At 38.6% G+C, this 23,271-nt stretch overlaps 2 protein-coding genes across 2 annotated transcripts; one reads left to right on the top strand and one right to left on the bottom strand.

The window, feature by feature from the left end:
- The first annotated feature begins 1,026 nt into the window (after positions 1-1,026).
- Positions 1,027-3,494, top strand: LOC115015608 (cathepsin S-like). Its single transcript, XM_029443078.1, has 7 exons — positions 1,027-1,189; positions 1,418-1,540; positions 1,721-1,870; positions 2,500-2,724; positions 2,800-2,965; positions 3,131-3,233; positions 3,323-3,494. The coding sequence occupies exons 1-7, from the start codon at positions 1,070-1,072 to the stop codon at positions 3,420-3,422; spliced, it is 987 nt and encodes a 328-aa protein (XP_029298938.1). The 5' UTR covers positions 1,027-1,069; the 3' UTR covers positions 3,423-3,494.
- A 3,444-nt stretch (positions 3,495-6,938) lies between these two features.
- Positions 6,939-22,691, bottom strand: LOC115015793 (synaptic vesicle glycoprotein 2A-like). Its single transcript, XM_029443359.1, has 13 exons — positions 22,563-22,691; positions 17,755-18,508; positions 16,877-17,057; positions 16,541-16,692; positions 15,753-15,886; positions 15,491-15,580; positions 14,734-14,841; positions 13,783-13,871; positions 13,525-13,689; positions 13,248-13,381; positions 10,144-10,350; positions 9,890-10,049; positions 6,939-8,691 (listed from the first exon to the last, which is right to left on the bottom strand). Exons 2-13 carry the CDS (start codon positions 18,368-18,370, stop codon positions 8,508-8,510), a joined length of 2,220 nt encoding a protein of 739 aa, XP_029299219.1. The 5' UTR covers positions 18,371-18,508; positions 22,563-22,691; the 3' UTR covers positions 6,939-8,507.
- Positions 22,692-23,271: the final 580 nt, after the last annotated feature.

Below are 23,271 nucleotides of genomic sequence, written 5' to 3'. Positions count from 1 at the left end.
TATTGTAGAAAAGGTTTCTTATTATTAAATAATGTTATTTATAATAGGCCTAATCATCGGTGAGAATATTAAACTTCTTCTACTGGATTCTTTTTGATCTTGTTTGTCAATATATAGTTATTCAGTCAATTATTGTTTGTCACATTTATCTTCTTTTCTTGCTTTTCTTCCTCAGAGCAAACTATAAGAAAAACATTGGTATTAGTACTAGCCTGGAGGAGCAATAACATTAGGCATACATAATTATAGTGTGCTTGCAGCACACATGGACTGCATAAAATAGGCAGCACACTGTAGGCTGTAGGCTCTGTAGGCTATACTTCCTACTCACCACCAAACGGCAGACAGACAATAAAGCTGGTGAACGTAGTGAAGCATTTCGCAGCTAAAGAGACAGATATTTCCCTCAGGAGTTAGTGGAGACCAATAACAGAGCTAAAAGAAGAATTAATATTGGAATTCAATTAATCAGGTGGCCATGTAAAGAAGACGTGTAAAAAAGCTAACAAGTTCACTATCAACCTGAAAAAGGTAATGATTTATGTTGTGTTCACAACTTTTTTCTGCTGCCCCCAAGTGGCAAAAAAAGCCTAATAAAAACCTGAGCTTCAGCCTCGACTTTCCTGCCAGTGATCTCCTCAGGTTGGGTCATATTTTAGCATCACTGTTATCAAATGAGAATGTCTAAGAATATCATCCTCTACCAGTCAATTTGTCAAATGATATGAACGAATATGAATGAATATGTATTGGAAATAAGAGTGTATATCATTGTTAACATGTACATGAATCTTTCAACTTTTGCCTAAACATAAAAATACTCACAATCTGCTCATTTTCATGCATGTACTTATATATTTAACATACACTTTTCCAATGTGTGGATTTAGTCTGGTTTTATCTCCACAGCTTCTTAATGTTAATTGATATAAGCTGGTGGTGCTTCAATCAAAGTTGCTGCAGCTGTCCAATCAAAGCCTGAGCCAGGTCTTCAGTGTGATGTAGGACACTATAAAAGCATTGTGTTTTCTGTTGTAATGCCAAGTTCTGATTTCTCCTACAACCAAAAATGTTTGGAAGCCTGCTTCTCCTCGCCATGTGTGGATTTGCGTCGGCTGCTATCAGTTCAGAACTGGATAGACACTGGGAGCTATGGAAGAAGATGCATAAGAAAGTCTATGATCACCAGGTAAAACGAAGTCAAGTCAACCAAGTTACTTTTTAACAGATTTTTGCTTTTGAATGGCTTAACAGTGAATTCTGTCTGTGTCACACTTAACAGTGAAGACTCAGAATATGAATTAAGTATTTTGGATGTAAAACCCCCCCAAATACTTACTTCATATTCTGAGTCTTCACTGTTACGTGTGATGGATAAATGTACTTGTATCACATGTTTGATGTGCTGTGTTTCCAGATTGAGGAGTTGGGTCGCAGGCGGATATGGGAAGGCAACTTGGAAATGATTAATGTCCATAACTTGGAAACCTCCCTGGGCTTGCACACCTATGAGCTGGCAATGAACCACATGGGAGATCTGGTGAGTTGCTTTATTTTTATAGTTTTTCTTTAAACTCCTGTGTAGCCTCAAAGACTGTCAACAAACAATGCAAGTGGATGTTTTAACAAAGGCTACATGTGTTTGTCCACAAACATTTGCCCTACAAGGTGAATGGACACATTGATGTAGTGAGAACTGATTGTTAATCATTATTTGTAGACTTATGAGGAGATCACCAGTATGCAGATGGGCACCGTCGTGCCCTCCAACGTGGCGAGGGGTCCTTCCATCTATCCCACAGTGAACGCCTCTCTACCACCAACACTGGACTGGAGGGATAAAGGCTTTGTAACTGAGGTCAAAATGCAGGTGAGGTATACCCCAAAGTATCAATACACCTCAACAAAGATAATTAGGACTTGGTTGGGTTTTGTAGCTGTAGTTTAAGACCAAGGCTGTTGGATAGCCCAAAAAATATAACTCAAAAATATAACTCTTTCTATAAATATGACTTCCTAACCGATTCAATGAAAATCAAAACATGAAGTCAAAGAAATGAAGGAGAATTCATTACCAAAATAATCCGACTGCACTTGGCTACAGATGTTGTGGTTTTGTTTTTAAAGCAACTTTATTTATGATTCATAGAGGGGCAACAAAGTAGTGACAAAACTCTATACTGTATAAGTAAAGGATTCCTGTCCAGAATAAGCCTAAGGCTGTGTTAACTTTTTTTCCTTGGTGTACAATTAGACGTTTATGGCCGACTAGTGTCTCCCTAAATGTTGCTGCTACAAGGAATTGTGGGATGCTGTTATCCCCTTTCTTTTTGTAAATGACGGTCCAGTGTCCTATATGCTAAAGGAGATGAGGAACCACCGCTCCTCATTTAGAGAACCAGCTCATCATGGCTGATACTCCTGGTCATTTCACTCTGTTGGGAAGCAAAAGGCCATTAGATCGCAGCCCCATTCTACATTTAACTTTCTATCTTCCAGGGTTCTTGTGGTTCTTGTTGGGCCTTCAGTGCAGTTGGATCTCTGGAAGGGCAACTCAAGAAGTCTACAGGCGTCCTGATGTCCCTCAGTCCTCAGAACCTGTTGGATTGCTCTGTAAACTTCGGTAACAATGGGTGTAGCGGCGGCTTCATGTCAAAAGCCTTCCAATACATCATTAAAAACCAAGGCATCGATTCTGATTCTAACTACCCCTACCTCGGCAAGGTGAGCTTGCATTAAAATGCATGTGGTAATTCTCAAGGTTTAACTCTCCTGTAACTCTCGTTGCTTGCTTTTCAGAGTGGTCATTGCGAGTATAACTCTCATTACCGGGCTGCTAACTGCTCAAGCTACTCCTTCTTACCGAAGGGCGACGAGATTGCATTGAAGTCAGCTCTAACCAGTATTGGCCCGATCTCGGTAGCAATTGATGCGTCCAGGCCCAAGTTTGTCTTTTACCGTCATGGTGAGTTGTGACTCCATACCTCCCTTTACATAATGCACTAGTTTAAATCTTTTTTTGGATGCAAGGAAGTGCGTTCTTCACGGTTTCTCTCCATGGATCTGTGTAAATGTCTGCTTTCAACTCGAGCTCAGTTTTGCTCTCTGTACCTGTTGTGTGGCCCTACAGGAGTTTACAGAGACCACACATGCACCCACAATGTGAACCACGGAGTGCTGGTTGTGGGCTATGGCACCGAGAGGGGATACGACTACTGGCTAGTTAAAAACAGGTGACTAGCAGATTTGTGTTCAATGGTAATTTTGGAATATAGATAGATTAGGCGTTTCATTGGTGTTTTGTTCTAAATGTTCATTGTAGTTGGGGTGTAAACTATGGAGATGAAGGCTACGTCAAGATGGCCCGGAACAGACACAACCAGTGTGGGATCGCTCTCTATGCTTGTTTCCCCATCATTTGATCAGCAGATATTTGAATGTACGTTTCTCAACAGTGGTTGGGACATTATTTAATAAACATGTTTACCCTTAACTTGTGGATTTTCTATTCTGTAAATTCTGCTCAAAGCACATCACGCTACAGACTTTACTCATTAGCTGTTTTCTAATATTCATATCAAGTTAATGAGGCTTCTGCAGTCTGAGTTAGACGAGCACGTTTATATCACACAGAATCCTATTTAGCACAAATTCCCTCTTTGCTTCCTGGAATGTGTTTCCTTGCCGCGCTGCAGTGGAGTGACAACACTTTTCTAATTAAAATACGGACTCTTGTCGATGGCCACTTTGTCAGATGGTTGAAGCCTTTACATTTGAATATATTTCTACACTTGAGGGTTTTCACACAGTAAACATGTTAGGATCTTTAACTACTTTGTAGGAGGAATGATTACAGCAAGTAGAATAGTTTTTCAATGTGCATGTAGGTGTTTAAAGAGACTTGGAAAAGCGTGAATGTATCTTAACTATAGAGGAAAAGCAAGTGGCATGAGTTCTTTCCAGTAATGTTGCAACAGTTTGCTTAATCCCGTGACCTCTTATGGTGGCCCAATCCCCAGGTTGGGAGCCACTGCACTAGATGACTGCAAAAATAGTACTGTTAGTGTGGCAAACTAGTAACTTTTGCTCCAGTTTAAGCTTCACACCTGTGGACAGAGCAGCTGACTATGTTACAACATAACTGCACTATTGCAGGCAGTGGTGTAAAGATTTTGCAGCTTAGTACAACCAAACATTAAAAGTTTGAATAACCTCTTGAACATTAAGATTACTTCATGCTGTGTAATGCAAACCATGACTGGTTTTATTTCCATTATGATTTTCTTCATAGAACTGGCCAATCCGAGCATAATTAACTCTCTCATAAAATAAATACAGCACCTTTTCACCTTAAAATATTCTCAATATCCAGAAGTAATAAATACTGAAATAACCAAGGTTTTCATTTACAAAACAGACGACACAATAGATTTTGTCATATTGAACTTTTTTGGAATAGTTTTCATTGATATTTTTGTTCCACAAATTCCAAACTTGCACATACAAACATCTAGTTTCTACACACGATACATTGAATTTTCTGAATTGAACTCACATTTAAAGTATCATTTAAACAGGTCAGAGTCAAACTAAAGAAAACAAACAAATTCCTTCGTTCCAGTGAAGGAATTCTTGCAGTTCTTGGCAGATGAAGTTGTTTTCTGGCATGGGTCGGCCTTTTTTTTCTTCAGAATTCATTCAGAACTGATTTGTGTGCTCTTAAGAGTTGAGGAGACATAAACCATGCCATAAAATGTCCTCCACCCCTTTAACAGAGAGCCATCATTAAGGGAAGTCTTAAGGCTGGTGTTAACTAACATCCCATATCACTGCCTTCATAGGTAAAACTCAAACCAGTGACCCTGATAGTTTATTTATATATATATATATATAGAATGCAAATTCTACACATAGTAACATTAAATAGTACATTTTGAACAGGAGCTTCAATTTGACAGAGGGGGCTCTTTTGGTGAGTTGATAAACAGTGGTTCTTTTTAGATTTAACATTGACTTCCTGTTTCCTCAGAATTGGGGAAAGCCTCCACTTTATTGCTCACACTTCCCCCTTTCAAAAACAGATTCACGTGGACGAACAAGTTTGTCAAATTGTACTTAATTAATGCACAGTTTTAGCTCCTTTCTCCTTAAGCGTATTGCTCTTTTCCGGCCATATCTTGTACCTTTGTGACAGGCAAAAAAAATAATAAATATATATATTTTTATTTAAAAAAAGAGTTGGGTCCAAGGTTAACAAGGAGAACAGTCACCACTAACTTACTTTCAGAACACATACTCAAGTTTCACCAATTTTAACCCCACTTTGATTAAGAACAATCACTGCAAGCAACAAATCTATGTCATCATACAACAATGAAAACACTAGTTCTTGCTTTAGACAAAAACAGCTGGCATACAGAACGTCCAAGAAGTCAGACAATACGATACAAACATGCGTCACGATTGGTTGAATACAGAAGGATTAGAGGGCGAAGTCGTCTTTGTGAATTTATTAAGATGTGATCCTTTTTTTCGTATTTCTAAACAGAGAACAGACCGCACGTCCTCTCTGAGATCTTTGATGGGGTTTTGTTTTAAAGACTGAATTGTATCAGCAAAAGAGCACCCGAGTCTATTATGAAGAACAGCACATTAAATTCTACACTGCATATATTGTTGTTTTTTCTTCTCTTTAGTGTAAATATATTTCCATGGTCCCCAACTGAGCTGTATTCATCGCAGGGATGAAAACACCGCAACAGAAATAAGTAGAAAAATATGTGACAGACGATTTAGAGTCAGCTTACACACACACACACGCACACACATACGCACATGACACGTCCTAACAGTGTCTCCAACATGAACAAGATGGGACAAGGTTTCACATTAAATACGCACAAGACATTAAAGGAGAGATTTTATCCTCTAGATTAGACAGCATTAAAGGAATAGTTTGACATTTTAGGAAATGCTCTTATTCACTTTCTTGTTAAAAGTTAAATTCATACTGCTTTCATGCCTCTATGCTAAATATGTAGATTAGCTTAATTTAGAGGGAAACAGCTAGTCTGGCTCAGTACAAAGGTAACAAAATTCACCTTTCAGCAAAGTAAAAACAACAAGTTGTAGTTTTATGTGGCGTTATTTGCCAGAATTTCTTCAGATTTTGTTTACTTTGAACAGAGCCAGGCTAGCTAAACTGAGATAAGATAAGCTAACACCTCCTGGCTTCAACTCCATACTTATCGCGAGAGTGGTATGGATCTCGTCATCTGACTCTCGGCAGTAAAGTGAATGAACTTACTTATAAAAATGTAAAATAATTATTTTAAAGTCTAACACACACGGAAACTCCCATAGCTGAGATAATATCCGCTATCTTTCTGAAGTGTGTGTTTTTTCACCTCGCCAAAGCCTCTAACATACTGAACACACACACACACACACACACACACACACACACACACACACACACACACACACACACACACACACACACACACACACACACAATCCAGAGGACGTCTTTAGGTCAAACAACATACTCTACAGGGCAGCAGCAGCAGCACCCACATACTCAAACACTGATTGTCAGCACACATATTGATGTACACTTTTGGAGAAATTATCCCGAAGTAGTGATATGTATAAATAATGGTACTCAGATAGCTTCCTTTAGAGTGATTGTGTCCAATTTAGATCAAAGTCACAATCGGCAATTTTCTTTGTACTTATCGATTAAGCAGAATCATACAGGAACACAGTGCGGGATAACTTTTCACTTTTATCTGGCACCTATGGATGCAGTAAAAGAATGTCAGGAACAGGGGCCCTTAAAATTTGCAATCTCTGTTTTCCCGCACTGCCTGATCAATAGGACTCTTTTTATTTGTTTTTACTCATTCGTCTTATTTCAGTCCTGTTGATTTGTGCTTATGAGTGTAAACTCATGACTTTTAAGGGGCATTAACACAATTGTAAGAAAGGATACGGTATTGTTTGTTTTAGGTCAAACAGGAAAAGACAAAACAACCAAATAACATGGATGAAAAAAAGAATGTTAAGATCAACTTTAGTAACTTTTCCAGAGCTTTCATCATTCTCTATGAACGCTAACTGCAAAGAAAGAGATGCAGTTGAAGGCTTTGCAAAAAGAATGAACTTTCACACTCAAATTACTTCTTTTTTTTTAAATTCAGGCGAAATTAACACATAAATCTATTTTTTTAATCCGAAAACTATCCAGCATGTACAATAATTTAGTGGAGTGCCGCTAAAACATAACACCAGCTGTAAACGTGGCCTAAAAATCTCACCACACCTGAGCTACTGCATGATATACTTGATATACTTTCCACAGATGAATGTGTGACTGCTGTTCCGTACATTCTGCTGTTGGATCAGTAAGATGTGGTCTACATGGCTGCACTGAAACACATGAAACACTTTCTCTTGTCTCACATAACAAAGACACACATGCACACCCACACAACTAATTTAGGCAAATATTACACAAGAGCATCTGCTCTCAACATTTGCCACTTGACCAAAATCCGTCCCACAGACGTAGCTGTGTTGCGGACATCACACTGCCACAGGTGCATGGTTCAACAACAGGGAGGGAAAACATTAGTTTAACACTGAGGAGCTGGATCAAACTATTCCCATTTACAACAGAGAATCCAGTGAAATGCATCTTCACCTGTCTGTTTTGAGCCTATCAGTAGAGGAGCAGACTAGATCTATGCAGGGACAAGGAAATCTGAATAAATCCAGTCTCACTGGAATGTTTTCATATTATTTTGCAGAAACAGTTCTGGCTTCAGAAGGCAGTGGTCGAGGGTAATAGGGCCATTTTAGAGAAAATATATTTGCCTGGAAATTCATTGTGAGATATTTCCAAAGAAAATATTCATCAAAGCACAACCATCAATCTGAATGGAAATGTGGAGTGAATTGTCCAAGCAGAAAAAGAAAAAGCAGCACTGAAAGCCGGTCACTGAGGCCGAGGACAGACGAGAAAGAAAAACACTGCATTCATATTTGAAAACCGACCACATACATAGACTAAATCTTTTCACTGTTCCCCATAAATGGCTTTTTTTTTACAGTCTGATCTCTGCATTTGACGTCTCTGTCCTCTCATTTGTGTTTGATATTGTAGATTTGTGGTACAGAAATTAACATTTTAACTTTACAGCACACCACAATTTGTACTGCATCACCCTGTGCATACTACGCTTTTGAAAGTGTTATTCAGATGTAGTTGTGCCATCATGGCGCAGGTAATTTATTTTTTACATCTGTGTGCTCTTCTCTTAATCTCTGTAAAGACTTTGAATGATGCAATCCATATTTCAAAGGATTCTGGGTTTACAATGGGGATGGCGGTCTGCTCTGTTGGTGTGTAACGGGCAGCGCTGAAGCTCTCAGGGATGTTCGGGCTCTTCGTTGTCAAACACAAACTCCTGATGTGCGTTGCTGCCCACTGCTGGTCATTTGTTTTACTGCAACACTTGGCCTCGCGTTTCAGGCAACTTTGTTGCAAGGAAACTACCTGCAGCGAGGGCACCAGCAGCAAATATGATGGGTACGGCCTTGGTGATGCCCACGAATGACTGGAAGATGCTGATGCCCAGGACGGCCGCCAGTTTACAGAGGGCGTTCAGGAAGCCAAACGCTGTGGTCCTGAAGACAAGAAGAGAGGGAGAAACACAACCACAGTGAGGAGGCTTCAGCAGCTGATACAAAGAGAGAGTTGAGCATTACTTTCCTGCTTCAATGTGCCACACTACTGTATTTGAACATGAGTCATAATGTGATGTAAATGTAAAAAACATATAATAATCCAACCAGAGGGAGTCATTTAGGATATTTCACTTAAATGTACAGTCCTTAAATAATCAATAAGACAGACCATTAAGCCTACCTGTTTCTAAAACTACACACATAGATCTTGACTTAAGGTCATTTTTCTTCAAGTATGGTTTGTTTGTTTTACCTTTGAGTTCAGTTGGGGCTCTGATTTAAAAACAAAAAAACAGCAATATCTGTATTTCCCAAAAAACTAAGAGAAATGTAAAGACTCTGAGGTAAAAAAAACATCAAAAGAATCATGTGTTGTTCCTTCGACTATATTTATTTGCAATCAATAGGCTGAAAAATCATGAAGCCTTCATCAGAGCATGTTAGTTTGAGAGCAGTGAGCTGTTTAGAGGACATGCACACCTCCACTCCCCACAAACAAATTAAATATAAAGAAATTAAATATAACCAAATTAAATAGAATAACAACCCTAACCCTATATCAAAAATAAATAAATATAAATTAAAAATTAAAAACAATAATAACAAAATCTAACTTAAGTACAAAAGTATTGGAATCTAAACGGACTTGAAGTAGAAAAAGTGTTACTATGCAGAACGGCCCATTTCAGAACATTATATATTATATTATTAAATTATAATTATTGATGCATTGATGTGTTAATCACTTTATTGTTGCAGCTGGTGAAAGTGGAGCTAATTTTAATTATTTTATATACTGCTGGGTGTGAATTTCCCCCCAAGGATCAACATTGTAATTAATTAGTTGAATATATTTTATATTTTAATCTGAATCTGCAAAGAAACTCAATCTGTCAAATAAATGTAGTGAAGTAAAAAGTACAATATTTCCTTCTGAGATGTAGTAGAGTAGAATTAGAAAGTAGAATAAAATATAAATACTCAAGTAAAGTAAAAGTACCTCAACATTGTACTAAGGTACAGTAAATAGTAGTTATTTTCAGCCACTGGCATTTTATCCTCTGACTCCCCACAAGTTCCCAATTCAACAGGAAATCAACATTAAAAAACATTCACGAGTTGGTACATCTCATGTTACCTTTTATCCGAGGGGTAGAGCTCCACTGTGATCACATCCAGGGCGTTCCAGGAGGCAATACTGATGCCACCGAACAGGCACAAGAGGGCGATCATCCCCGACTCACTGTTGCCGAACATCAGGAAGAAACAGCTGATGCATGATATGACACTGGACCCCGCTGAAGAGAGAGGGTGAGAGGAATCAGAATTACATTAAGTTAAATAGCCTCTATGGTCTAAAGTGAATTATCTGCATAGATTATATTTAGTTACCCAGCATCCTTAAACGGCCAATTTTGTCCATTAATAGAGCCGACACGATGTTGCCAGGCAACACCGCCAACGTGCCAAGGAAGTTGACAAAGTATATCATGTAGGCATTGTTGAAGTCGTCGCTGAAGTCGAGTATGCAGCCCTCCTTGTTGTGGAGGAATGTGCTGTTGATCAATTTACAGTCGACAAACCTGTACTTGAATAAATCTGATGAAAGAGAAAAAGGAGAGAGAGAAAAAATGTAAGAACACTTGAGGAACTGATTCATTGATTGACATGATATGTGACTTTGTAATTACCCCTGGGGATGGATTTATTTAAATCCTATTTTTGCACTTTTCCAGTTTCCTTTTCAAATCTGTGTTTTCTGTCCAGCTGCCATAATCCAGATGAGAAATGTTGGAAAAGCGTGAAAAGATCCCCTCATGCAGACAACACAGGCTTATTTACGGACGTTGTCGGAGCTGTATGCAGCCGAGCGGAGGATTGGAGAAACTCCTCAGCTCTGGAAAAACGTACTTATCACCTCCTCTGCATGTTTTCCAGGTAAAAGCAACAAAATGTATGAATGTAATCTACTTTATTTACAGTTTATCTTCTCCTAAAATATGCTAAAAAGTCATTAGCAACAGATATAACATCCTTTCTCAGCATTTATAGTTTTTTTGTTATACTATGATTATTATTAAAAGCATCGCAAGCATTTAATTTCTTTGGATAAAGAACATTGGACTTCATTGTTCCTCCCTGAAACTAAATATATGGACACACAGGCATAAATGATCAGTTTTCCTAAAACATGGATAGAGAGGATTGCAATCTCAGCAAAAACAAGCCAGGACATTTTCAAAGCCACCACACAACCAATACTCTGTGAGCGGCTGTTTTTAATCAAAACTCCTTTCCGGCAGAGATTAAACATGAAAACAACATCCATCACTATGAACTGTTTTAAATAAATAACGGAGGAATTAATATAAAAGGTCAGAAGAGGTTCTAAAGCCTGTAACTTTATTATTTATTAGATGTTGTGATGACACTTATGAAACTGCTTCCATAGCAATAACCAATAACAGTGTTATTAAAGGGAGAATATTTAGACGTCCAAATGGCATGAACATAAAATAATGTATCGTTGGCTTCGGGCGTGAGAAGATACTGCTGCTGTGAAAGCTGCTGAGGCGGTTTCTGTGGGATTTAAGGAACAGCTTCTCTGTTGTCTCAGGCAGAATCTGACATGTTGATTGAAAGCACAATATTGTTCTTTGTATGCTGGGGTTGTATTGTTTGTCCACTAGTAGACTTAACCATTGGCAAAGTCTTATTTATAAGGCCATCTTACCTACCGATCTACATACTTGCTCCCAGGACTTATTCCGACTATTTGTCCCTAAAGCCAGGACTGAATTACGAAAAAGGGATGTTTAATTACGCTGCTTCCTCTTTTACAAAATGACCTTGTCTCTCTGGATGCGTTTAAAGACATTTTAAATGACTTGCAGGCAGGCCTATTTGGCTGTATATGTTTTGATTTATTATGTTGATGACTTGTCGATGATTGTTTTCTGATTTCCTCGCGTCACTCTGCTGTCAAACTGTCTGGGCTTGTTTATGTTGCTACGGTAACAGAATGTTTCCATGGCTGCAGTCCTTCTGAACATCTGTGTCTTTATTTTTACTTCAGGCTGCAACAAAACTACTTAAAATTCACACTCAATCTCAAATGATTTGTGTTTCAGCCAAGCAGCTGTGTAATAACAGGTTTAGTGATCATTACTGTTAACCTACGGTGTAATTAAAACGAGCGCTGCATGATTATTTGATGCGTTTTTTCTGTTTTATATCACATTAAAGCTGCACTTGTCAATATTTTTACACTAACAATGTTTTAAATTACGAATGATTGTTATCATTTTATTTCCACTGTATCAGGTATTGACTGTTTTATCTGTTTTTTAAAGTGTCCTTGGGTGACTTGTAAGGTTCCTTATAAATAAAATGTATTATCATGATTATTGTTATTATTTTTTGTATTATTACTATTTTGCATTATTATTATTATTTATTGATTTTGTATTATTAATATTATTTGTGTTGTTTTTATTACTGGTATTATTACCGTTATAATATTAATAATAATAATAATAATAATAATAATAATAATAATAATAAGTAGTAGTATTATTATTATTATCATTATTATTATTATTATTATTATTATTATTATTATTATTATCATAATGTGAAAGTAAACGTTTTTGGACTCTTACACTCCCATACACACTACACGAAAAGGTTAACTCACATCTTTGGGATTATATCTCTGTACATTGGATATTATTTTTATACTTCGTAAGGTGAACCTTAAATTTCTGCACATAACTACCACTTTTAAAAACTGCTATTTCTTTTTAATTCAAATATTTTGTACATATTTCTTATAGTATTTTTCATAATTTTACTGTAATTTTCTTCTTCTTATGTGTTTGTTATGCACCAAAATACCAAGGCAAATTCCTTGTATGTGAAAACCTACTTGGCAATAAACTGGATTCTGATTCTCACATATAATTATAACCTGACTCTGCAGTCCCCTCAGCTTTACAGAGCGCTTTAGTGTCACGGTTTTGGGTGACTCTCACTGCTCTCATGAGTATTGTTTAGATACAGAAGCAGCTGTTTACAGCAAAAAAGCTCTGTTAAACCTACTGCATGCTACCTGCCCAGCACCCAAAGGCAGGCAGACAAAGTCAGCGACTAACTTCTGAACAAAGTGGAGCATTTAGCAGCTAGAGAGCCAGATATTCCTCTTAGGAGGTGGAGGAGAACAAAACTGAGCTAAAAGGAGAGTGGATATAAGACAGAAACATGACTCAAAATGAATGTTAATGTTCTTCTGTCTAAATAGAATAATCACTGCAGGTTTAAATAGAATATATTTGGGTTTTAGATGATTGTCAGGACAAGAAGATTTGAAGACACACCTTATGTGTTTCTGATGCTTTTTCGTGACATTTTATAGACAAAATGGTTAAAAAATAAAACAATTGACCTTGGTGCACATCACTACTGAACACACTGATGATACTTCCGTTAATATTTACCTGTGTTATAGAGCAAACTTGCAATGAAGGTGCAGTTTCTGAAGAAGGTGTGTGTGGAGGTGATGTCCTCAAAGTAGCACTCCCTAAACACAGAGTCTTCAAACACCATGGACTTCATCTTCAGGTTGAGGAACCTGTAGAGCAGGTCACAGGTTTCTTTTAGCTTAATGTTCTGTTCTGTAGTATTGTTCTTGTGCTTTATTGTTGATTTAGTAACATTTAAATGTAAATCTGACTAATCCACCTGTGTTTAACAAAAACCACCGCCCACACTTACTTGTCATTGAAGTAGTGTCCTTGGCGATGCACTTGGTTTTCCAGGGTGAAGTTAAAAGTAACGTGCTCCACTCGTTCGTTAGTGAAGGTCTTTGTGCGTGACTCATATTCCTGCTTCTGGATGTACTTGATCATGTCTGGGAACCATACCGTCAGACCATAATAGCTGTAAAGTTTTTAAAGTCAGTACAGATGAAATAAGCCTCAAAAGTCAACGTGATTCACCGCATAGCAAATGTTTTATGAGACTCTACTTTACCTGAACGACATGGTAAACCAAACAGCCATGAGCATGAAAGTCGTTCGTTTATATTCTGGGCTGAAGCAGGCAAGAACGTTATTCCGAATCTGCAAAATGTGAAGAACAAAACACACAAGTTTTGAAAAAGAAAGCAACGGAGACCAGATTTAAACTCCTGATAAGATTGTTCTCAGTTAAAGGTTTTTACACACATTGTACTCTTACTTTGATCTGATGATGTTTTGATATGTCAGCTGATAATTCTGAGCAGTAACATGCAACTTGAAGAATTAACTTAATGAATAAGAGATCAAACTTCACAGCAGCCAGGCTGGTTTTCCCAAGTTTTCTCTTTCCAAAGATCTTGTTGGCTTTCACATGAAATGACATTGTTACAGCCTCAACATTGAGAGTGGAGACTTTTTCAGAGTAGGCATTAGGCAGGTGGTGCACTAGTAGATTCAGAAGAAAATGGAGGTTGTAGGCGTGTAGCAGAACGTAGGCGGAATGGAAATTAAAATCAGGCACGAAATTGGTGCTGCAACAATGTGCAACACAATGAAAACACAAGTTCAAATACGAATAACAATACAGTTTAGTAACAGATGCAACAAATGATCACCAAATTCAATTTTAGGAAGAAAAAAAAAGCAGGAGAGAAAATCTGCATGTGGACTCTAATAATAATAAGACAACTCTAATGATTTGTTGATTTCCAGTTTAATTCACTCTTGATATCAGACGTAGGTTAAGAGGGCAAAATAACGAATAACTCTTGGACTTGCTGCCACGCACCTTTGTCCACACTGTTAGTTTCCACCAATGCCTTTTACAGCCAGCCCCCAAGCTGTAAAAGGCCACAGCCTCATACAAATATGATCTCAGGAGTGTTTTTATTTCATGCTTATAAAACTTGGTTTCAGTTTTGATCCATAACTGCCTGCACAACATCAAATGTTCTTCACTCACCTGATGGGATAGGCTCATAATCTTCAGCTTGTAGCGCTTCCAGACTGGAGTATCGGTGCCAGTGTCCACCAACTCATCCATCTGTTTCACCGTCTTAATTGTGGTGACCTTGGATGAAAGAGAAGAGAAGAGTCCTTAAGCCAGATGTCATGAAAGGATTTATGATGGTGACATTTTCTAATTACTAATGACATTTCTGAAACTCTTCCTCCTGCTGCTTTGAGTCCTCCATCCAGATGAATGTCAGACAGACAACACAGAGAGAGGAAAAGAATGAAGCAAACAGAAATAATATTTGTACTTTTCCCCCTAGAAATTAAACTGCAATACCACTACTTAATGCTAAAAGGTGTTGGTGTATTGTTCATTTAAAGCCTGATGACAATGTCTGTTTATTTTTATATACCTGACAGTTTACATTTTTATGTGAAAAGTCATGTTTTCATTGCATTCAATAGCAGCTAATGTATTGTTTATGTACCTGCTATAATATAATGTATGTTGGAGAAGTGACCTCAGGTGAAAATAGTTCAAGCTTTCGACTGTAGACTAAGTTTTATTAACGGTACAGTTTACACTAAACCACCAGAGACCTTTGTTGCATTTCATTCCCAAACTCTCTCTCCCCTCCTTACCTGTCATCTTTCTACTGTCGGCTATCCCATGTCATAAAATGCCCCAAAAAGCAAAAGTATTGGTTATGAGCTTATCAAAACAATATGATTTAATACAACAATATTTTCTCAGAGATACTCACAGAAAACACTTTCTCTGGGTGTCCCTTTGCTCGCATGTTAGTGTCATGAACTTGCTTCAGAATCATCCAGCCTTCGTCATGTTTACCATTCTGTTTAAAAGAAAAAGAAACGTTGTACTGTGTATAAACTTTCTAGGTTTTCATTTGTTTTCAACCCCATTCATTTAAACATTCAGAAGAACAAACTATCTTCACATTTGTACTCATACATGAGTAAAAACCAGCTAGTGCTGTCAGACTCTCAACAAGCACATCTGCTAACCTCTAAGTAGAAGCGTGGGCTCTCTGGCATGGCACTGAGGGCAGCAATGGCTGCCACAGCAGGAAATGCGCACACTAACACAAACACACGCCAGCTATGGAACTGATACGCCGAACCCATCTGGAAACTCCATCCTGAGAAACAAAAAAACCCAGAAAGAAATAAGTTCACACCTCACACTTTCACTTCGCCCTAGAAATGTCAGTTAAGTCAATACCAGATAAGGTCAGACAATGCATCTGTGTAAAGCACAGGCTGGAATATATTTAATTTTATGTGACACTGTATGAAACCTTTTCTTATTTTTCCTGCCTCCAAGGAAGTCAGAGGTCGGCCGCAGTGCAGTGTCTCTGGGAAGATGCTTTCCAGCAAACATGCATGAGATAATTGATACCACTCTCATGTTTGTCGGCTACATACGAAGCTACAATTAGCAGCCGGATATCTTTGCTTAGCATAAAGACTTCAAACTGCTCTGTCCAAAGGTAACAAAATTGCTATCTGATAACTGCTCAGAGCCAATGAATAGTCCAAACAAACAAGATATATAATGAGGTATTTAGTGAACTTCATCTTCATCTGGTAGGTAGATTTTGTTACCTTTGAATAGAGCCTGGCTAGTTATTTCCCCCTGTTTTCAGTATTTGTGCTAAAATAAGCTAACTGGCTATAGCATTACATTTAATGAACAGATATGAGAGTGGTATCGATCTTCTCAAGTAACTTGAACAGTACCTGAGGTAGCTAATGATAATCATGTAAATTGAGGGATAGGTTACTGTACTCACCATAATGTGGGATTATAGCCCAGGCCATGGCAGATGCATATATTCCCCCAATCATCCAGAACATGCAGAGCCAACTGAGGTGCTCGCCACGCTTCTCTTGGGACAGAAATTCAGAATAGTAGGAAAACACGATGGGAATCGAGCCACCAATCCTGCAAAGATCAGAAACCAACTGAGTTGAACTGTCCTCGTGTTTAAGAGTTAAAGCACACAGTTTGGATTGCGAGATTAACAGCCTTTTGAAGAACCAAGAGGTGAGTTATTTTATTTCATATTAAATATCTTGATAATTCAGATCAGAATAGGAAAGAATATAAACAGTATTTCTCAATTTACCCAACACCTGAGAGGAGCCGGCAAAACAGAAAGGTACTGTATCCCTGGACGAAGGAGGAGAAGAAGGAGAAGACACTATTGATGGAGAGACAGATGAGAAGAGACTGCCGACGGCCTATCCGGTCAGCCAGAGCCCCCCAGAGGAAAGCCCCAACCATCATCCCAAAATATACAATCAGACCTGTGGAGAGAGCAACGGAAATGAAACTATTACAGCAACAGAAGTAAGTCTGCCCTCTCTTCTTTATTTCTGCTATGCTCCTACAGTTAGATTATGGGCTTTTCAGGTTCATGCTTACTCTACTGACAGCTGACCTCTCAAAAGTAATAAAACTCTCCTCTTTATAAAAGACCAGGATTTCTTACTGTCAACAAATCCAATGAAAACACCAAAACCAATAATAAGTTAGTTTGACTCTCAGCCCCAAGCTCGTTCTCTACTGAAAAAAACAAATCACAAATATATAGTACCTTTTTTTTAAAGGCTAAGTAATTCACTGAAACTGCTCGGGACTGTAGTTTTTAGCAAAAGTTACCCAAGCATGAGTAAATAGTGCAATCGTTGGGGACTATCTTCAGCTGCAGATTTATACACTCTACTGAGTTTTCCGTCAGCAGGATGGTGTACATTGACTCAAAGTGTTTATTTTCATTGTACGTCACCCACTGTAACAATGTGGCTCGTTGATGTGTTTTCAATAGTTTTTGGACAACAATGAAGCTCTATGGCTCAGAGGAATACAATTTGGATTTACAGCCAATTCTTCTTCGACGGTTGGTTTAGCAAAATCCTTGAAGCAACATCAAAAAATGCATTGTGACACAGCCAAACCAGAGGCTGTACAACAGAAGGAGAAGTTACTGTAGAAGAGTCTTACCCAGCATGCTTTTGTTAGGTTCAGACAGGCACATGTCCTTCTCAGCGCTGGGAAGGACGAACCCGACCACGAAGATCTCCACGCCGTCTGCCATGAGAGCCAGCCCCAGCACAAAGTAGAGGGTCCACTGGAACTTCCCGTGACCACATTCTTGTAAAATGGTCTCGTACTGTTGAGCCAGCTCTTCTTGGTCCTTCCTCCTCTCGGCCTCGGACACTCCGATATCGCTGAACTGCTGAGCGCCGGCACTCACCGAGCCCGGCCCTCCAGCCAGGCTGTCCTTGTCCTTGCCTGATTCAGCCCGGGGAATTCCTTGGTACTCGCCCTCATAGATCTCATCATCCTCATCGTGACCCTCTGTGGAGTCACTGTGGCCGCCCTCATCGTCATTGGCAGCCTGGCTGTCTCCACGGTAATAGCCTCCATCCTGGCTTCCCTGCACGGGGTAGTCATCATCGTCGTCCTCTTCAAACCGGCTGTAGGAGCGCTTGCTGTACTCATCGCTCACTCGATCCACTGAGCGGCCGACCTTCTTAGATGCATGCCGCTTGACTTCTTTGGCAATGTCTTTGGCGCCTTTTATGAAGGCAGTCCGGTTTTGGTAGCCTTCCTCCATTTTAAAGAGGTTCCGAAGATGAAAAGGGTTGTCAAAGATTCAGAGGAGAGGCCACCTGAAGCTTCAGTATGTTCAGGATAGACCTCGCAGATTTGAAGAGTTGTCAGTCACTTGACTGACAACAGACTCTTCTTATGTCTAGGGAGATAATGGAAATTTCAATTAGCTAGTCTTATATTACTTTCATTCGGGCATCTACTGGTAATTTCATGAAAAGGTGATCAAGAGAGGCATTTGATGGGAGCTTTAAAGCATCAGTGCACATTTCTGTTGACCCACTACAATGGATGGATTCCTGAATGGGCACTGGGCCTGTGCCCGGTAATAGTGACTATATAGTGCTGCAGGAACGATCAAAAAACCCGGAAATGAGTTAGGATTTATGCACCTCCGGTTTCCTTGTCTTGAAATCAATGGATTTTTTAAATGGGTTTCTGGTTAGATGCCTGAAATACAGTCTGTGTTTAAAACAAGCTTAAGAGATTTTAACTCTTTGTTGTAAGACATAAAATACGCCATTAAACAATGACGTATTTGAAATTTTGGAAGTTTTTACGTGTCTTTAAAAATGTGATTGCTAACAAGTGGCCAAATGAGACTAAAGAGGTTGTCAGGGATTTAAAACGTCATCGCACCGAACACGGAAACTCATCTACTCACTAGTCTGCTCTTAGCTTGGTGGTCATACTACTCTGGTACAGTTTGTTTATAGCCGTTAGCTTTTTATTTCTGCCGATTGCATTTAACCTTCAAAAATCATAAAATTGGTGTTCAATTATAAAGATTACCTTGTTGTAGCATAAACTTTTGATTGCCACAGAATTTATTTTCGTAATAATCCAAAATCCAATGAAATTACCCCTTTCTGGGTTGGACTACAAAAATGTCATCCCTGCAGCACTACTGAAATGAAGTAACATTTCTTGGAAAAGTCAAATAAACAAAGAGACAAAATTACTATAAAGTAAGAAAGAGATGCAAAACGACTAAAAATAGAAGCAACATGGCTACAAAGAGATGCAAAATTACCACAAACAAAACAAAACAAAATAATGCATTGAATAATGTGTTGTTTGTAGTCGTTTTGTGTCTCTTTCAGCCTGGGGGACTTGAAAGGGGGTTAATGCCTATTACTGTCGACACATGTCTTTTTCTTTGAACTGATCGTTCTTCTTTTTTCATTGAGATAATCAAACCATCGAACCAGACGCTGTTGCATTTCCATATCTGCCCAGCATGTGTTTACTGCTGAGTCACAGATGGTAGTTACAGGTCGAGATATCAAGCCTTGAATGGTGGGAGTGATTTTTAATGGATTTGTCTTGGTGAGGATATTCATGGTGAAGAGCTACAGTGCATGACCGTGACACAAATGTAATGCGACTGATATAATGTTCCAAATGATCAGTGAAGGCCTTACAGGTAACACATATTAACACCTCTCCTTTATTTCTTTTATAGACTGCTCTAAAATGTGAGTATTTGAAAGGTGCATAAACGATATTGAAGAAAACCAATAAAGTATACTTCACGGATTAATCAAATAAAGCCGTAAACGTTCCATAATTCAAAAAGTAAACGACAGTGGATTTAAAGGAGCTGTGTGCTCAAACAAATGAGGCTTGAAATTGAGAAAAAGAAGCTGGAAATCTGCTGCAGTGTCACATCTCCTTTTGAAAAAATAACATTTATAAGGCACTGACTCGCGCAGTTCACTAACAATACCTTCATCCATATGCTGCTGTATGAAGATACTGTGTGTCACTGGTCGTCGTGCAATAAAACATAATGTCACTTTGATTTTACGGTGCAGAGAGACAATAGAGACAGAATGAGAGACGCTCACTTTGACCCCTGTTTAAAAAATGAGGTCCGACAGGTAATAACGTGCGGAGCTTTAAATGTCTGTCAGGTACAAAGTATATACAGGGGCAGAAACAGGGTTTTTATAAATGCTGAGGTCAGGGGTCAGCCACAAAATGAAACCTGTGAAGTTTTCTGGTATTAAATTTGTTTCTCATTTATTTTGTTTTCATTTTCTGTCAATTGTATCTACCTATGTGATGGACTAAATGCTACTTCAAAGCCTTCTCTATACTCCTACAGTACAATTTAAATGTTGAAATATTAAATCCTATCATATTTTTGTTTATTTTAATATTATTGGACTATAAACAGTCAAACATAAATATGTTTAAGCTAAATAAATGTTAGAATCAGCCTTTAAAACGCACCATCTGCAATTACAGAATGACAATACTGTTCTTGAGGTTGTTAAAATCTCTACATTACCATAAGCAGATACTGAGTACATGAAATCGATGTCCTCAGCTACAGCTATTATTGCTTGTTTAGTGGTGCAGTTAAGACCAACGTCTCTGCTAGTTGCTGTAAAGGAGACATCATAATAGCAGGGACTCAGCATCTGTATACTTGTCAATGCACAATACAATTTTGTGTTAAATTTATTCAAACATCATCTCCAGCAGTCACAGATCCTTCACTGTCCGCATGATGAGCAGCTTTACTGGCACAAACTAAAATGAAGCCCACAGGCCTGGTCAGCCAGGCTAAACTGTCGGACACTAACCTAATAATGACTCAAACTCGAGCACTTAGAGGCCTGTAATCACTGTCCCATACACACAGAGGTCTGAGAGGCCTTTTTCACAGCAGAAATGTTGACTGGTTACAGTCGGAAAAGCACAGGTGTTACTATTAGCATTAACGATAAATGTGTATTTCTTTGGCCTCTATTATTGACTCAAAAAATACAAACCAGAAACACAAAAAAGATACTGGATTATAACAATGAATTAACATAAACCAACCCTTTATGAGTCTTAAACATTATTACTTCCACTTGAGTTTCACTATAGTACTTTTATCTTACTGCACAGTTAACATGCAACGCTATTACTGTAGGAGAGCACTGATAGAAAAGAAGACAACAATTATTAGTTTAAATCGGTTTCATTCCCTTTCTTTTACCCGGTATTATTCACATAGAGAGATAGATAGATAGATAGATGGATGGATGGATGGATGGATGGATGGATGGATAGATAGATAGATAGATAGATAGATAGATAGATAGATAGATAGATAGATAGATAGATAGATAGATAGATAGATAGATAGATAGATAGATAGATAGATAGATAGATAGATAGATAGATTCATGATATACAAACTACTGAATCCTTTATGCAACAGGTAACCTGCACATGCACCCCTTAAATTCCCATTTTTATGTCTTCTTCACAAAAAAACTAAAAAGTGAATGTGAGCACTAGTCAGATTTGTACAAAGGCAAACCCACTTTTCTCATTTGTTCCCTGTTGTCAAGTTGACAGAATCTCTACAGCCCCATGCAGCCTGCAACACACAGCGCTGTCAGTAATGAAGAGCAGGATGAGGATGAGGAAGATGGATCTGGTTTGAGCAACCCTTTTTTGTCCTTATTTTCTCCCCCATTCAAAAATCGATTAGCATCATTTTACCACTTCCTTTGCAAGGCCAAGCAGGGCAGATAGCCATCACATCACATGCATGAAATCTAATTAAAGGGATTTCTATCAGAATATGAAATGTCATGATGATTAATCTGGACACCTGAAGATAACATTGACGACAATACGAATCGTTCTCCTAACGTCATGCTTTTACAGGCATATTTATAAAAAGGGTTATAATAGTCAGCTGTTTTAGTGTCTTCCTTATTATTTTTCAGAAACTGCGATTACCAGAAAGGGGCAGCAAGAAATTGGATTCACGAGTCTGATTAAATATGTGCATATTTAAGCCTCCACTCCACTCATAATCATTGATGTTAAGAAGGGGAAAAAAAAGGCCTAGTCGCTAACAGGCCAATTTACACAGCCCACAAATACGGCCGGATTAAAATATAAATCTGTCAGAAACAGCAGCCGATTGTCTGCTCGCCTGCATCCTGACATCTGCGCTCATTCTTGGAAATCACACTGCCAGCAGTTTGTCACGACTTGTATTAGATTATAGGGCCGCGACTCGATTCACAAAATCGATCTTTAATTGCTGTGTGAAACAGAACACGCCCATTGTCTCTTCCTCGTGATCTCTTCATAATACAAAATATATATACATATAAGACGCTATAAAACGACATCAGCCACTAACAGCTAATTATTACTCACGTTATATTCACGCTCACCTTTATTCCTGCGATGTGATCCCTCTTCAACCCGGAGATGTTGATGATGAGCAGGAGGAGGAGGAGGAGGGTGGTGCGTACGAGGATGCTGCCGTGAACCGAGTGATGATGATGCTGTGCGGTTTGGAGGAGAGAGAAGCCCACGCCAGGCATCCACACACACTCAGTGATGTGCAGGGGTCCCCTCCCCCATGCAAACCCTCACGAGCGCACGAGCACATTAACGCCTTCATATCTGGAGGGGTTTGGCGCATATCTGCACACAATCTGCGCACATGTCGTTCACATTCTTCCAGCTATTGCCACTTTAAGATGGTGCAATTTACGCTTTTTCGTTTTTTTTTCTTATCGTATGATATGTTTGTGCATAACATGTTAGGAACCACTAAATCTATATTTAACACACTATACATGTATACCCTCGCACGCATGCGCGCACAAACACCTTATTTCCACCCATCTGTTTTTACAAATAGATGATTGTCTGTACACATTAATATCAAAATGTGTGCTCAGACAACACACACGTGCAAGCGCACCTGACTACTGTTGCCATGCCAACCACTTGCCATTTTCTTGATCTTTTCTACTGCATGAAGACCTGAAGAAACGTGAGCTTCCCTCACAGACAGTCTGATGTCATCATCATTCAAATATAATATCTCTATGGACCTAAGAAAAATATTTTTTGTTGTTAGTATTTGTCACA

This window comes from Cottoperca gobio, chromosome 11, assembly GCF_900634415.1.
Source record: "Cottoperca gobio chromosome 11, fCotGob3.1, whole genome shotgun sequence".
Taxonomy (NCBI): Eukaryota; Metazoa; Chordata; class Actinopteri; order Perciformes; family Bovichtidae; genus Cottoperca; species Cottoperca gobio.
Note: the sequence above shows the minus strand (reverse complement) of the source record. Positions and strands in the feature narration are given on the sequence as shown.